Source organism: Oncorhynchus gorbuscha, linkage group LG05, assembly GCF_021184085.1.
Source record: "Oncorhynchus gorbuscha isolate QuinsamMale2020 ecotype Even-year linkage group LG05, OgorEven_v1.0, whole genome shotgun sequence".
Taxonomy (NCBI): domain Eukaryota; kingdom Metazoa; phylum Chordata; class Actinopteri; order Salmoniformes; family Salmonidae; genus Oncorhynchus; species Oncorhynchus gorbuscha.
The window spans coordinates 1,653,885-1,671,753 of NC_060177.1; the positions used below are offsets into that span (position 1 = coordinate 1,653,885).

General features: G+C 47.7%; 1 protein-coding gene across 1 annotated transcript in view; it reads right to left on the reverse strand.

The window, feature by feature from the left end:
• LOC124035444 (GATOR complex protein WDR59-like) overlaps nucleotides 1-17,869 on the reverse strand; it is a 67,430-nt gene that overhangs the window by 16,249 nt on the left and 33,312 nt on the right. Inside the window, exons 13-17 of the mRNA XM_046348891.1 lie at nucleotides 16,181-16,293; nucleotides 12,987-13,151; nucleotides 12,690-12,785; nucleotides 8,956-9,182; nucleotides 8,016-8,169 (exon numbers count right to left, since the gene is read on the reverse strand). Coding sequence (XP_046204847.1) covers nucleotides 8,016-8,169; nucleotides 8,956-9,182; nucleotides 12,690-12,785; nucleotides 12,987-13,151; nucleotides 16,181-16,293 — 755 coding nt within the window. The remainder of the gene's footprint in view (nucleotides 1-8,015; nucleotides 8,170-8,955; nucleotides 9,183-12,689; nucleotides 12,786-12,986; nucleotides 13,152-16,180; nucleotides 16,294-17,869) is intronic.

Consider the following 17,869-nt stretch of genomic DNA (forward strand, 5'->3'; position numbering starts at 1 on the left):
CTATTGCAACTTCGTATTTCGTCGTCCTAACGTAGTCTACACTGCTATCTGCCCAGTAGCTAGCCAGCTAGCAAACGTCCACCGTCTACCGAATAGCAGCACTGTAGAAACTATTACACTCAACTGAACGACTTGATTAGTGTAGTGTTAGCTAGCTACATAGTTGTCTTTGCTGTCTTCGTATCCAAGATAATTGTGTAGTTTAGAGCGTGTTGTCTTAGAGTGATTATCTTAATTTACCGAGGTTAGCTAGCCAGCTATTTGTCGTCCTTAACGTAGGAGACTCTGCTAGCTAGCCAACAGCTAGCCAACGTCTACTGAATAGAACTTCCGCACTCAACAAGCCGGTCGCATTCCGCTTCGCTCCACAGGTAGTATCACATTTTTCATTTCATTTCTTTACAGCACAACGGTTTGATTTGTTTGATCGTAGCTAGCTACATAGCTAGCTACATAGCCGTCTGTGTATCAAAGATAATTGTGTAGTCTAGAGCGATTTTCTAGGTTAGCTAGCCAGCTATTGTCGTTCTTTTAACGCAACGTAACGTAATCAACACTGCTAGCTAGCCAGCTAGCCCCCGAATAGCAGCACTGTAGAAACTATTACACTCAATGGAACGACTTGATTAGTGTAGTGTCAACAACGCAGCCACTGCCAGCTAGCCTACAAAGTCAACAACGCAGCCACTGCCAGCTAGCCTACTTCAGCAGTACTGTATCATTTTAATCATTTTAGTCAATAAGATTCTTGCTACGTAAGCTTAACTTTCTGAACATTCGAGACGTGTAGTCCACTTGTCATTCCAATCTCCTTTGCATTAGCGTAGCCTCTTCTGTAGCCTGTCAACTATGTGTCTGTCTATCCCTGTTCTCTCCTCTCTGCACAGACCATACAAACGCTCCACACGCGTGGCCGCTGCCACCCTAATCTGGTGGTCCCAGCGCGCACGACCCACGTGGAGTTCCAGGTCTCCGGTAGCCTCTGGAACTGCCGATCTGCGGCCAACAAGGCAGAGTTCATCTCAGCCTATGCCTCCCTCCAGTCCCTCGACTTCTTGGCACTGACAGAAACATGGATCACCACAGATAACACTGCTACTCCTACTGCTCTCTCTTCGTCCGCCCACGTGCTCTCGCACACCCCGAGAGCTTCCGGTCAGCGGGGTGGTGGCATCGGGATCCTTATCTCTCCCAAGTGGTCATTCTCTCTTTCTCCCCTTACCCATCTGTCTATCGCCTCCTTTGAATTTCATGCTGTCACAGTTACCAGCCCATTCAAGCTTAACATCCTTATCATTTATCGCCCTCCAGGTCCCCTCGGAGAGTTCATCAATGAGCTTGATGCATTGATAAGCTCCTTTCCTGAGGACGGCTCACCTCTCACAGTTCTGGGCGACTTTAACCTCCCCACGTCTACCTTTGACTCATTCCTCTCTGCCTCCTTCTTTCCACTCCTCTCCTCTTTTGACCTCACCCTCTCACCTTCCCCCCCCTACTCACAAGGCAGGCAATACGCTCGACCTCATCTTTACTAGATGCTGTTCTTCCACTAACCTCATTGCAACTCCCCTCCAAGTCTCCGACCACTGCCTTGTATCCTTTTCCCTCTCGCTCTCATCCAACACCTCCCACACTGCCCCTACTCGGATGGTATCGCGCCGTCCCAACCTTCGCTCTCTCTCCCCCGCTACTCTCTCCTCTTCCATCCTATCATCTCTTCCTCCGCTCAAACCTTCTCCCACCTATCTCCTGATTCTGCCTCCTCAACCCTCCTCTCCTCCCTCTCTGCATCCCTTGACTCTCTATGTCCCCTATCCTCCAGGCCGGCTCGGTCCTCCCCTCCCGCCTCCGTGGCTCGATGACTCATTGCGAGCTCACAGAACAGGGCTCCGGGCAGCCGAGCGGAAATGGAGGAAACTCGCCTCCCTGCGGACCTGGCATCCTTTCACTCCCTCCTCTCTACATTTTCCTCCTCTGTCTCTGCTGCTAAAGCCACTTTCTACCACGCTAAATTCCAAGCATCTGCCTCTAACCCTAGGAAGCTCTTTGCCACCTTCTCCTCCCTCCTGAATCCTCCGCCCCCTCCCCCCCCTCCTCCCTCTCTGCAGATGACTTCGTCAACCATTTTGAAAAGAAGGTCGACGACATCCGATCCTCGTTTGCTAAGTCAAACGACACTGCTGGTTCTGCTCACACTGCCCTAGCCTGTGTTCTGACCTCTTTCTCCCCTCTCTCTCCAGATGAAATCTCGCGTCTTGTGACGGCCGGCCACCCAATAACCTTCTCCCTTACCTCACCTCGCTCATCAACTTATCCCTGACCGCTGGCTACGTCCCTTCCGTCTTCAAGAGAGCGAGAGTTGCACCCCTTCTGAAAAAACCTACACTCGATCCCTCCGATGTTAACAACTACAGACCAGTATCCCTTCTTTCTTTTCTCTCCAAAACTCTTGAACGTGCCGTCCTTGGTCAGCTCTCCCGCTATCTCTCTCAGAATGACCTTCTTGATCCAAATCAGTCAGGTTTCAAGACTAGTCATTCAACTGAGACTGCTCTTCTCTGTATCACGGAGGCGCTCCGCACCGCTAAAGCTAACTCTCTCTCCTCTGCTCTCATCCTTCTAGACCTATCGGCTGCCTTCGATACTGTGAACCATCAGATCCTCCTCTCCACCCTCTCCGAGTTGGGCATCTCTGGCACGGCCCACGCTTGGATTGCGTCCTACCTGACAGGTCGCTCCTACCAGGTGGCGTGGCGAGAATCTGTCTCCTCACCACGCGCTCTCACCACTGGTGTCCCCCAGGGCTCTGTTCTAGGCCCTCTCCTATTCTCGCTATACACCAAGTCACTTGGCTCTGTCATAACCTCACATGGTCTCTCCTATCATTGCTATGCAGACGACACACAATTAATCTTCTCCTTTCCCCCTTCTGATGACCAGGTGGCGAATCGCATCTCTGCATGTCTGGCAGACATATCAGTGTGGATGACGGATCACCACCTCAAGCTGAACTTCGGCAAGACGGAGCTGCTCTTCCTCCCGGGGAAGGACTGCCCGTTCCATGATCTCGCCATCACGGTTGACAACTCCATTGTGTCCTCCTCCCAGAGCGCTAAGAACCTTGGCGTGATCCTGGACAACACCCTGTCGTTCTTAACTAACATCAAGGCGGTGGCCCGTTCCTGTAGGTTCATGCTCTACAACATCCGCAGAGTACAACCCTGCCTCACACAGGAAGCGGCGCAGGTCCTAATCCAGGCACTTGTCATCTCCCGTCTCTATTACTGCAACTCGCTGTTGGCTGGGCTCCCTGCCTGTGCCATTAAACCCCTACAACTCATCCAGAACGCCGCAGCCCGTCTAGTGTTCAACCTTCCCAAGTTCTCTCACGTCACCCCGCTCCTCCGCTCTCTCCACTGGCTTCCAGTTGAAGCTCGCATCCGCTACAAGACCATGGTGCTTGCCTACGGAGCTGTGAGGGGAACGGCACCTCAGTACCTCCAGGCTCTGATCAGGCCCTACACCCAAATAAGGGCACTGCGTTCATCCACCTCTGGCCTGCTCGTCTCCCTACCACTGAGGAAGTACAGTTCCCGCTCAGCCCAGTCAAAACTGTTCGCTGCTCTGGCTCCCCAATGGTGGAACAAACTCCCTCACGACGCCAGGACAGCGGAGTCAATCACCACCTTCCGGAGACACCTGAAACCCCACCTCTTTAAGGAATACTTAGGATAGGATAAAGTAATCCTTCTCACCCCCCCTCACCCCCCTTAAAATATTTAGATGCACTATTGTAAAGTGGTTGTTCCACTGGATGTCATAAGGTGAATGCACCAATTTGTAAGTCGCTCTGGATAAGAGCGTCTGCTAAATGACTTAAATGTAATGTAAATGTAGTAGTTACTAATTATAGCTACAGTATAATGAATGACCCAGGTAGTTACTAGTTATAGCTATAGTATAATTAGGTAGTTTCTAGTTATAGTTTATAGCTATAATGAATTACTTTTAGACTAGTTGAGTATCTGGAGCATCAGCATTTGTGGGTTCGATTACAGGCTCAACATGGCCAGAAACAAATAACTTTATTCTGAAACTCATCAGTCTACTCCCTTCACAGAACAGCACAAAATGTAGGGTTATGTCACGCCTTGGTCATTGTATTTTGTGTTTTTGTTATATGTTTGGGTAGGCCAGGGTGTGACATGGGTTTATATGTTGTTTTCGTATTGGGGTTTGTATTATTTGGGATCGCGGCTGATTAGGGGTGTTGTATAGGCTTGGCTGCCTGAGGCGATTCTCAATCAGTCAGGTGATCCTCGTTGTCTCTGATTGGGAACCGTATTTAGGTAGCCTGAGTTCGCTTTGTATTTCGTGGGTGTTTGTTCCTGTCTCTGTGTTGTAGTCACCAGATAGGCTGTAATTAGTTTCACGTTCCGTTCTGTTGTTTTTGTATTTAGTTTCAGTTATTTCATGTACCGCGATTCGTTTCATTAAAGTCATGAGTAACCTACACGCTGCATTTCGGTCCGACTCTCTTTCTTCAACAGACGAACGGCGTTACAGAAACACCCACCTCTCACGGACCGAGCAGCGTGTAAACTGGCAACGACGTAGCCAGCTGGAGCAGCAAAAGGAGGATGAATTATTCGGAGAATGGACATGGGAAGACGTGTTGGATGGTAAAGGTTGTTACACTTGGGAGGAGATATTGGCCGGAATAGATCGCCTCCCATGGGAACAGGTGGAGGCACTAAGGAGAGCAGAGGCAGCCGGAGATAGGAGCCTGGTCAAAGGCTCAGATAGTTTACTAAGGGTTGGTAACAGGCTGATTGGTCGGCTATTTGAGCCAGTAAAAGGGGCTTTACTATTCTTGGGTAGTAGAATGACTTTAGCTACCCTCCAGGCCTGAGGAGAATAGTGGACAATATTGCCACATCTTAAATTTAAGCCTACTAAAATCTGCCTATTAGGAGTGGCAATATTGTCTGCAATTATCCTCAGTATATTTTCCTTCCAGATTGTCAGACCCTGGTGGCTTGTCATTGTTGATAGACAACAATATTCTTTTTCACCTCTTCCATACTGACATTACAGAATTCAAAAGTACAATTCTTGTGTTTCATAATTTGGTCCGATACCCCTGGATGTGTAGTCTCAGCGTTTGTTGCTGGTCATCCCGAAGGTTGCTTATCTCTCAAATTAAAAAGTCATGAAAGTAGTTGGCATTTTTCAGTGGGTTTTGTGATGAATGAGCCATCTGATTCAATGAATGATGGAGCAGTTGGCTTTTATCTCTCAAAATGTAATTCAAGGTGCTTCAAAGCTGTTTATTATCATTGTTTATATAATTTATCTTTATTTCAGAAGTATAGTTTCTTATTTTTATTTAGATTAGTCACATCTGCTGCCAGACTAATTTGCCATACCTTTTGCCTCTTCCCTCTCAACCATTTTTCAATTCCTCATCAATCTAAGGGGATTTAACAGTTTTTAAAGTCATTTTCTTAATGGGTGCTTATTAGTAACTAGAATAAGCAATTTCATAAATGTGTCAAGTGCAGCGTCTGGTTGCTCCTCGTTACTCACCACAGACCAGCAGCGTCTGGTTGCTCCTCATTAAACACCACAGACCAGCAGCGTCTGGTTGCTCCTCATTAAACACCACAGACCAGCAGCGTCTGGTTGCTCCTCGTTAAACACCACAGACCAGCAGCGTCTGGTTGCTCCTCATTAAACACCACAGACCAGCAGCGTCTGGTTGCTCCTCATTACACACCACAGACCAGCAGCGTCTGGTTGCTCCTCATTAAACACCACAGACCAGCAGCGTCTGGTTGCTCCTCGTTACACACCACAGACCAGCAGCGTCTGGTTGCTCCTCGTTAAACACCACAGACCAGCAGCGTCTGGTTGCTCCTCATTAAACACCACAGACCAGCAGCGTCTGGTTGCTCCTCATTACACATCACAGACCAGCAGCGTCTGGTTGCTCCTTATTACACACCACAGACCAGCAGCGTCTGGTTGCTCCTCATTACACACCACAGACCAGCAGCGTCTGGTTGCTCCTCATTACACACCACAGACCAGCAGCGTCTGGTTGCTCCTCATTACACACCACAGACCAGCAGCGTCTGGTTGCTCCTCATTAAACACCACAGACCAGCAGCGTCTGGTTGCTCCTCATTACCTCATTATAGACTAGCAATTATTCTTTACATCATCAACATAGGAATCACTACAGAACGTATTGTATGACCTCTTATACACTATATTAGGCCCAGCCTGACCTCTTATACACTATATTAGGCCCAGCCTGACCTCTTATACACTATATTAGGCCCAGCCTGACCTCTTATACACTATATTAGGCCCAGCCTGACCTCTTATACACTATATTAGGCCCAGCCTGACCTCTTATACACTATATTAGGCCCAGCCTGACCTCTTATACACTATATTAGGCCCAGCCTGACCTCTTATACACTATATTAGGCCCAGCCTGACCTCTTATACACTATATTAGGCCCAGCCTGACCTCTTATACACTATATTAGGCCCAGCCTGACCTCTTATACACTATATTAGGCCCAGCCTGACCTCTTATACACTATATTAGGCCCAGCCTTTGGGAACTGTGGTTTTCCTAGATATGGCTACTATATTGTGATCACTACATCCTATGGATCTGGATACTGCTTTAAAGCCAATTTCCGCAACATGTTGATGATGTCATTCCTGTGCTGTTTGTAACTAACCTGCTAGGTTTGACTGATAACCTGAACCAGGTTGGAGGCACTGGTTACTGTTTGAAGCTTTCTCTTGAGTGGGCAGCCTGATGAATGTAGGTCAATATTTAAATCACCCAGAAAATATACCTCCCTGTGGGTATCATATAACCATTTCACACATGTTATCCAGATACTGACTGTTAACACTTGGTGGTCTATAGCAGCTTCCCACCTGAATGGGCTTTAGGTGAGGCAGATTAACCTGTAGCCATATTACTTCAACAGTATTTAACATTATCCAGATACTGACTGGCTATAGCAGCTTCCCACCAGAATGGTCTTTAGGTGAGGCAGATGAACCTGTAGCTATATGACTTCAACAGTATTTAACATGAGATCCTCTCTAATCTTTACAGGAATGTGGTTCTGAATATAAAACAGCAGCACCTCCACCATTGGCATTTCTGTCTTTTCTGTAGATGTTATAACCATTTATTGCTACCACTGTATCATCCAACATATTCTCTAAGTGAGTTTCAGAGATATGGTGGTATTAATCATTTAGTATTGTAGATATGTAGTAGTGTAATAATGTTATATGATGTACTGTTTTATATGTAATTTATGTGCCTTAATGTGTTTGGACCCCAGGAAGAGTAGCTGCTGCCACGGCAGGAACTAATGGGGATCCATAATAAACCCCAGGAAGAGTAGCTGCTGCCTTGGCAGGAACTAATGGGGATCCATAATAAACCCCAGGAAGAGTAGCTGCTGCCTTGGCAACAGGAACTAATGGGGATCCATAATAAACCCCAGGAAGAGTAGCTGCTGCCTTGACTGGAACTAATGGGGATCCATAATAAACCCCAGGAAGAGTAGCTGCTGCCTTGGCAGGAACTAATGGGGATCCATAATAAACCCCAGGAAGAGTAGCTGCTGCCTTGGCAGGAACTAATGGGGATCCATAATAAACCCCATGAAGAGTAGCTGCTGCCTTGACAGGAACTGCTCCCCCAGCGTGAGTCCTACGCTCCCCAGTGCGAGTCCTACGCTCCCCAGTGCGTGTCCTACGCTCCCCAGTGCGTGTCCTACGCTCCCCAGTGCGTGTCCTACGCTCCCCAGTGCGTGTCCTACGCTCCCCAGTGCGTGTCCTACGCTCCCCAGTGCGTGTCCTACGCTCCCCAGTGCGTGTCCTACGCTCCCCAGTGCGTGTCCTACGCTCCCCAGTGTGTGTCCTACGCTCCCCAGTGCGTGTCCTACGCTCCCCAGTGTGTGTCTCACCCGTTCTTTGTAGTAGAATGATGATATGGAGACATGGTCCTTGTCCGTGTGGGTGGGGCTGCCACTGTACAGCCTCAGAGAGCTCTGAGACTCACTACGCATCTTCATGGGAGTCAGGACCCCACTGTGGTACGCAGACAGGGCTGACAGGGACCTGGGGGACACATAGAGGCAGGTTAACAAGGACCCCACTGTGGTACGCAGACAGGGCTGACAGGGACTTGGGGGACACATAGAGGCAGGTTAACAAGGACCCCACTGTGGTACGCAGACAGGGCTGACAGGGACCTGGGGACACATAGAGGCAGGTTAACAAGGACCCCACTGTGGTACGGAGACAGGGACCTGGGGGACACATAGAGGCAGGTTAACAAGGACCCCACTGTGGTACGGAGACAGGGACCTGGGGACACACAGAGACAGGTTAACAAGGACCCCACTGTGGTACGGAGACAGGGACCTGGGGACCCAAAGAGGCAGGTTAACAAGGACCCCACTGTGGTACGGAGACAGGGACCTGGGGACACAGAGGCAGGTTAACAAGGACCCCACCGTGGTACGGAGACAGGGACCTGGGGGACACAGGGGCAGGTTAACAAGGACCCCACCGTGGTACGGAGACAGGGACCTGGGGACACACAGAGACAGGTTAACAAGGACCCCACTGTGGTACGGAGACAGGGACCTGGGGACCCAAAGAGGCAGGTTAACAAGGACCCCACCGTGGTATGGAGACAGGGACCTGGGGACACACAGAGGCAGGTTAACAAGGACCCCACTGTGGTACGGAGACAGGGACCTGGGGACACACAGAGGCAGGTTAACAAGGACCCCACCGTGGTACGGAGACAGGGACCTGGGGACACACAAAGACAAGTTAACACATACACACAACAAGTCAACACACACACATGAATGAGTGCAGCAGTATAAAGTGTACCTGGGTGTGGGTTCAGTGGGTGGTACCGAGCGATGCATAGTGATGGGTCTTGTGAAGTACACCAAGCAGCCGGTGCCACAGAAGCGAGCCCCGGAGGTACGAGGGAAGGGGATGTTGGCATCCTGGTAGGAGCCGTAGGTGTTGGTGACCCGGGGGAAGGCTGGCAGAGCAGGGGTCACGGGGTTAGACAGGACATACGGGTTGGCAGCACTACCATCCTCCTGGGTCTATGGAGCGAGAACAGAGAATACATACTGTTATGGGCCAGCCCCTCGTATCCTGCTGGGACAGCCCTCGTATCCTGCTGGGACAGCCCTCGTATCCCACTGGGACAGCCCTTAGTATACCGCTGGGACAGCCCCTCGTATCCCACTGGGACAGCCCTTAGTATACCGCTGGGACAGCCCCTCGTATCAGCCCCTCGTATACCGCTGGGACAGCCCCTCGTATCCCGCTGGGACAGCCCCTCGTATACCGCTGGGACAGCCCCTCGTATACCGCTGGGACAGCCCCTCGTATACCGCTGGGACAGCCCCTCGTATACCGCTGGGACAGCCCCTCGTATCAGCCCCTCGTATCCTACTTGGACAGCCCTCGTATCAGCCCCTCGTATACCGCTGGGACAGCCCCCCGCTGGGACAGCCCCTCGTATACCGCTGGGACAGCCCCTCGTATACCGCTGGGACAGCCCCTCGTATCCCGCTGGGACAGCCCCTCGTATCCCGCTGGGACAGCCCCTCGTATCCCGCTGGGACAGCCCCTCGTATCCCGCTGGGACAGCCCCTCGTATCCCGCTGGGACAGCCCCTCGTATCCCGCTGGGACAGCCCCTCGTATCCCGCTGGGACAGCCCCTCGTATCAGCCCCTCGTATCAGCCCCTCGTATCAGCCCCTCGTATCCCGCTGGGACAGCCCCTCGTATCCCGCTGGGACAGCCCCTCGTATCCCGCTGGGACAGCCCCTCGTATCCCGCTGGGACAGCCCCTCGTATCCCGCTGGGACAGCCCCTCGTATACCGCTGGGACAGCCCCTCGTATACCGCTGGGACAGCCCCTCGTATACCACTGGGACAGCCCCTCGTATACCTCCTGGGACAGCCCCTCGTATCAGCCCCTCGTATCAGACCCTAGTATCCTACTGGGACAGCCCCTCGTATCCTGCTGGGACAGCCCCTCGTATCCCGCTGGGACAGCCCCTCGTAAGACTAGAAGTGGCCTTCATATTGCAGGCCTGTCTAAGACTAGAAGAGACCTTCAGATTGCAGGCCTGTCTAAGACTAATCTAATGTTTTGGTGCACTGAGCAACACTTGAAAGTTGTGAGAATTTTGTGCAACTTCTGGTGCACGTTTCCAATGAACTGAGGCTGTACCCTGACAGTTTAGACAGTAGCCAATAGTCTGTACCCTGACAGTTTAGACAGTAGCCAATAGGCTGTACCCTGACAGTGTTAGACAGTAGCCAATAGGCTGTACCCTGACAGTTTAGACAGTAACCAATAGGCTGTATCCTGACAGTGTTAGACAGTAGCCAATAGGCTGTATCCTTATAGTGTTAGACAGTAGCCAATAGGCTGTCCCCTGACAGTTTAGACAGTAGCCAATAGGCTGTACCCTGACAGTGTTAGACAGTAGCCAATAGGCTGTACCCTGACAGTGTTAGACAGTAGCCAATAGTCTGTACCCTGACAGTTTAGACAGTAGCCAATAGGCTGTATCCTTATAGTGTTAGACAGTAGCCAATAGGCTGTCCCCTGACAGTTTAGACAGTAGCCAATAGGCTGTCCCCTGACAGTTTAGACAGTAGCCAATAGGCTGTCCCCTGACAGTTTAGACAGTAGCCAATAGGCTGTCCCCTGACAGTTTAGACAGTAGCCAATAGGCTGTACCCTGACAGATTGTCCATAATGACCATTGTTATTTTTGAAAGAAAAAGGGGGATGCTTGCGAGCCGAAGGACACCATCCCAACCGTGAAGCACGGGGGTGGCAGCACCACGTTGTGGGGGTGCTTTGCTGCAGGAGGGACTGGTGCACTTCACAAAATAGATGACATCATGAGGTAGGAAAATTACGTGGATATATTGAATCAACATCTCAAGACATCAGTCAGGAAGTTAAAGCTTGGTCACAAATGGGTCTTCCCAAATGGACAATGACGCCAAGCATAATTCCAATGTTGTGGCAAAATGGCTTAAGGACAACAAAGTCAAGGCATTGGAGTGGCCATCACAAAGCCCTGACCTCAATCCTATAGAACATTTGTGGGCAGAACTGAAAAAGCGTGTGCGAGCAAGGAGGCCTACAAACCTGACTCAGTTACACCAGCTCTGTCAGGAGGAATGGGCCAAAATTGACCCAACTTATTGTGGGAAGCTTGCGGAAGGCTACCTGAACCATTTGACCCAAGTTAAACAATTTAAAGGCAATGCTACTAAATACTAACTGAGTGTATGTAAACTTTTGACCCACTGGGAATGTGATGCAATCAAATCAAAGTTTATTTGTCACATGCGCTGAATACAACAGGTGAAATGCTTACTTACAGGCTCTAACCAATATTGCAAAAAAAGGTATGAGGTGAACAATAGGTAAGTAAAGAAACAAAACAACAGTAAAAAGACAGTGAAAAATAACAGTAGAGAGGCTATATACAGTAGAGAGGCTATATACAGTAGAGAGGCTATATACAGTAGAGAGGCTACATACAGTAGCGAGGCTACATACAGTAGAGAGGCTACATACAGTAGAGGCTATATACAGTAGAGGTTATATACAGTAGAGGCTATATACAGTACAGAGGCTATATACAGTAGAGAGGCTATATACAGTAGAGAGGCTATATACAGTAGAGAGGCTATATACAGTAGCGGGGCTATACAGGCACCGGTTAGTCAGGCTGATCGAGGTAGTATGTACATGTAGATAGGGTTAAAGTGACTATATGATGAACAGAGAGTAGCAGTAGCGTAAAGAGGGGTTTGGTGGGGCACAATGCAGACAGCCCGGTTAGCAAATGTGCCGGAGCACTGGTTGGTCGGGCCAATTGAGGTAGCATGTTCATATGTACATGAATGTATAGTTAAAGTGACTATGCATATATGATAAACAGAGAGTAGCAGAAGCGTAAAAAGGGGTTGGGGGGTTGGAGGGGGGACACAATGCAAATAGTGTGGGTAGCCATTTGATGACCTGTTCAGGAGTCTAATGGCTTGGGGGTAAAAACTGTTGTTTTCTGTTTAGTGTCTCCTTGCAGAACTGTTTCGCTTCTTCCATTCACTTCGTTATTTCGTTTTGTGTGTTCAGTTAATAAATTAACATGGACACTTACCGCGCTGCGCATCGGTCCCATATGTCATACTCGTCGTCAGACGACGAACAGATCCGTTACACTTACAGGCCGTCTCGTCGTCGTTGCCGGTGATCAGGCCTACCACTGTGGTGTCGTCTGCAAACTTAATGATGGTGTTGGAGTCGTGCCTGACCATGTAGTTGTGGGTGAACAGGGAGTACAGGAGGGGACTGAGCACGCACCCCTGAGGCGCCCCTGTGTTGAGGATCAGCGTGGCGGATGTGTTGTTACCTACCCTTACCACCTGGGGGCGGCCCGTCAGGAAGTCCAGGATCCAGTTCCAGAGGGAGGTGTTTAGTCCCAGGTTCCTTAGCTTTGACGGTACTATGTTGTTGAACGATTGGATTAAAAATAAAAATAAAAGTATTTAAAATGTATGCGTCTCACCATGTAAGACTCCAGACAGGACACCAGCTGTCTAACACAGGGCTCCAGACAGTTCTGATTCCTCTTGACCTTCTGCAGTGACGTGTCTGTCAGGATCTACACAGAGGAGATACAACTGTGAGGAGAGAGAGACAGACACACGATACAGACACACACACAGACACACACGATACAGACACACACACGATACAGACACACAGACCTTCTGTATCTTGGTCCTCATGGCTGTGGGGATGGTGGTAGGGGACACACACACACACACACACACACACACACACACACACACACACACATTACCTTCTGTATCTTGGTCCTCATGGCTGTGGGGATGGTGGTCGGGGAGATGAACTGGAAGGATGGAGCAGCGTTGTTGGGGTAGTGGGAAGGGAACTTCACCACCAGGTGGACCTGGTTGGTCCCGAACACGGCTGACACCACACAGCTACGGTTCACTGCATCCATCTGGAGGATGTAGAACAATCACACCACACAGCTACGGTTCACTGCATCCATCTGGAGGATGTAGAACAATCACACCACACAGCTACGGTTCACTGCATCCATCTGGAGGATGTAGAACAATCACACCACACAGCTACGGTTCACTGCATCCATCTGGAGGATGTAGAACAATCACACCACACAGCTACGGTTCACTGCATCCATCTGGAGGCCCAAACAATCACAACCACAGAACCACATTGGTACGATGTAGAACAATCACACCACAGAACCACATTGGTACGATGTAGAACAATCACACCACAGAACCACATTGGTACGATGGAGAACAATCACACCACAGAACCACATCAGTTCTACGTAGAACAATCACACCACAGAACCACATCAGTTCTACGTAGAACAATCACACCACAGAACCGCATTGGTACGACGGAGAACAATCACACCACAGAACCACATTGGTACAGTGTACAACAATCACACCACAGAACCACATCGGTTCTAAGTAGAACAATCACACCACAGAACCACATCAGTTCTACGTAGAACAATCACACCACAGAACCACATCAGTTCTACGTAGAACAATCACACCACAGAACCGCATTGGTACGATGGAGAACAATCACACCACAGAACCACATCAGTTCTACATAGAACAATCACACCACAGAACCGCATTGGTACGATGGAGAACAATCACACCACAGAAACGCATTGGTACGGTGTAGAACAATCACACCACAGAACCACATTGGTACGGTGTAGAAAAATCACACCACAGACCCGCATTGGTACGATGTAGAAAAATCACACCACAGAACCACATTGGTACGATGAGAACAATCACACCACAGAACCACATCAGTTCTATGTAGAACAATCACACCACAGAACCACATCAGTTCTACGTAGAACAATCACACCACAGAACCGCATTGGTACGATGGAGAACAATCACACCACAGAAACACATCAGTTCTACGTAGAACAATCACACCACAGAACCGCATTGGTACGGTGTAGAACAATCACACCACAGAAACACATCAGTTCTACGTAGAACAATCACACCACAGAACCGCATTGGTATGATGGAGAACAATCACACCACAGAACCACATCGGTACGATGGAGAACAAAGACATATGGGAAGCAGGAAACATGTCGGGATACAAAGTGACACTGTGTCAGAGTTCTGGAGACGTCGAACAGACCATAATAAAGGGAGATGTAGTTCTATAGAACAGACCACAATAATAAAGGGAGATGTAGTTCTATAGAACAGACCACCATAATGAAGGGAGATGTAGTTCTATAGAACAGACCACCATAATGAAGGGAGATGTAGTTCTATAGAACAGACCATAATAATAAAGGGAGATGTAGTTCTATAGAACAGACCACCATAATAAAGGGAGATGTAGTTCTATTGAACAGACCACCATAATAAAGGGAGATGTAGTTCTATTGAACAGACCATAATAAAGGGAGATGTAGTTCTATTGAACAGACCATAATAAAGGGAGATGTAGTTCTATTGAACAGACCATAATGAAGGGAGATGTAGTTCTATAGAACAGACCATAATGAAGAGAGATGTAGTTCTATTGGACAGACCACCATAATAAAGGGAGATGTAGTTCTATTGAACAGACCATAATAAAGGGAGATGTAGTTCTATAGAACAGACCATAATAAAGGGAGATGTAGTTCTGTTGAACAGACCATAATAAAGGGAGATGTAGTTCTATAGAACAGACCACCATAATAAAGGGAGATGTAGTTCTATAGAACAGACCACCATAATGAAGGGAGATGTAGTTCTATTGAACAGACCATAATAAAGGGAGATGTAGTTCTATAGAACAGACCACCATAATGAATGGAGATGTAGTTCTATAGAACAGACCACCATAATAAAGGGAGATGTAGTTCTGTTGAACAGACCACCATAATAAAGGGAGATGTAGTTCTATAGAACAGACCACAATAATAAAGGGAGATGTAGTTCTATAGAACAGACCACAATAATAAAGGGAGATGTAGTTCTATAGAACAGACCACAATAATAAAGGGAGATGTAGTTCTATAGAACAGACCACAATAATAAAGGGAGATGTAGTTCTGTTGAACAGACCACCATAATAAAGGGAGATGTAGTTCTATAGAACAGACCACCATAATGAAGGGAGATGTAGTTCTATTGAACAGTCCATAATAAAGGGAGATGTAGTTCTATAGAACAGACCACCATAATGAAGGGAGATGTAGTTCTGTTGAACAGACCACCATAATAAAGGGAGATGTAGTTCTGTTGAACAGACCATAATAAAGGGAGATGTAGTTCTGTTGAACAGACCATAATAAAGGGAGATGTAGTTCTATAGAACAGACCACCATAATAAAGGGAGATGTAGTTCTATTGAACAGACCATAATAAAGGGAGATGTAGTTCTATTGAACAGACCATAATAAAGGGAGATGTAGTTCTGTTGAACAGACCATAATAAAGCCATTGTAACGGTATGAAGGGTGCAGGGGTCCGTCTAGCTACACTGTCATAAAGCCTACATAACAACGTCATTAGATATCGTTAGACTGACACAGCAGATGTCATTAGGAGTCATAACCCGTTTTAAATCATTGACATAGCATATGTCATGATGAGTTATAAATTGTCATACGGGGAGTGACATAGCATCATCAGGAGTTATAAGCAGTGATAAGACTATCATAGGACACGTCATTAGGAGTTACAAGCAGTCATAAGACTATCATAGGAGAGGTCATTAGGAGTTATAAGCAGTCATAAGACTATCAAAGGAAAAGTCATTAGGAGTTATAAGCAGTCATAAGACTATCATAGGAGAGGTCATTAGGAGTTATAAGCAGTCATAAGACTATCATAGGAGAGGTCATTAGGAGTTACAAGCAGTCATAAGACTTTCAAAGGAGAGGTCATTAGGAGTTATAAGCAGTCATAAGACTATCATAGGAGAGGTCATTAGGAGTTATAAGCTCACCTCCACGTTGACGTTTCTGATCTGCAGGTTGACCAGAGAGAACTCCTGTTGCAGTGTCTGGGGCAGAGCAGAAGAGTCATGTCTACCACCGGAGGTCAGAGCACCAGCCTGGTCTGTGAGTGAGTGAGCGAGTGAGAGAGATGGTGTGAGAGAGAGAGAGAGAGAGAGTTGGTGTGTGAGAGAGAGAGAGTTGGTGTGAGAGAGAGAGACAACACTCACTCCTCTGTTCTACTGTAGTCAGGTCTATACATTCCTCTGTAGTCAGGTCTATACATTCCTCTGTTCTACTGTAGTCAGGTCTATACATTCCTCTGTAGTCAGGTCTATACATTCCTCTAGTCAGGTCTATACATTCTCTGTAGTCAGGTCTATACATTCCTCTGTAGTCAGGTCTATACATTCCTCTGTAGTCAGGTCTATACATTCCTCTGTTCTACTGTAGTCAGGTCTATACATTCCTCTGTAGTCAGGTCTATACATTCCTCTGTAGTCAGGTCTATACATTCCTCTGTAGTCAGGTCTATACATTCCTCTGTAGTCAGGTCTATACATTCCTCTGTAGTCAGGTCTATACATTCCTCTGTAGTCAGGTCTATACATTCCTCTGTAGTCAGGTCTATACATTCCTCTGTAGTCAGGTCTATACATTCCTCTGTTCTACTGTAGTCAGGTCTATACATTCCTCTGTAGTCAGGTCTATACATTCCTCTGTAGTCAGGTCTATACATTCCTCTGTAGTCAGGTCTATACATTCCTCTGTAGTCAGGTCTATACATTCCTCTGTAGTCAGGTCTATACATTCCTCTGTAGTCAGGTCTATACATTCCTCTGTAGTCAGGTCTATACATTCCTCTGTAGTCAGGTCTATACATTCCTCTGTAGTCAGGTCTATACATTCCTCTGTAGTCAGGTCTATACATTCCTCTGTAGTCAGGTCTATACATTCCTCTGTAGTCAGGTCTATACATTCCTCTGTTCTACTGTAGTCAGGTCTATACATTCCTCTGTAGTCAGGTCTATACATTCCTCTGTAGTCAGGTCTATACATTCCTCTGTAGTCAGGTCTATACATTCCTCTGTAGTCAGGTCTATACATTCCTCTGTAGTCAGGTCTATACATTCCTCTGTGTCAGGTCTATACATTCCTCTGTAGTCAGGTCTATACATTCCTCTGTAGTCAGGTCTATACATTCCTCTGTAGTCAGGTCTATACATTCCTCTGTAGTCAGGTCTATACATTCCTCTGTAGTCAGGTCTATACATTCCTCTAGTTCTCTGTAGTCAGGTCTATACATTCCTCTGTAGTCAGGTCTATACATTCCTCTGTAGTCAGGTCTATACATTCCTCTGTTCTACTGTAGTCAGGTCTATACATTCCTCTGTTCTACTGTAGTCGGGTCTATACATTCCTCTGTTCTACTGTAGTCGGGTCTATACATTCCTCTGTAGTCAGGTCTATACATTCCTCTGTTCTACTGTAGTCAGGTCTATACATTCCTCTGTAGTCAGGTCTATACATTCCTCTGTAGTCAGGTCTATACATTCCTCTGTAGTCAGGTCTATACATTCCTCTGTTCTCTGTAGTCAGGTCTATACATTCCTCTGTAGTCAGGTCTATACATTCCTCTGTAGTCAGGTCTATACATTCCTCTGTAGTCAGGTCTATACATTCCTCTGTAGTCAGGTCTA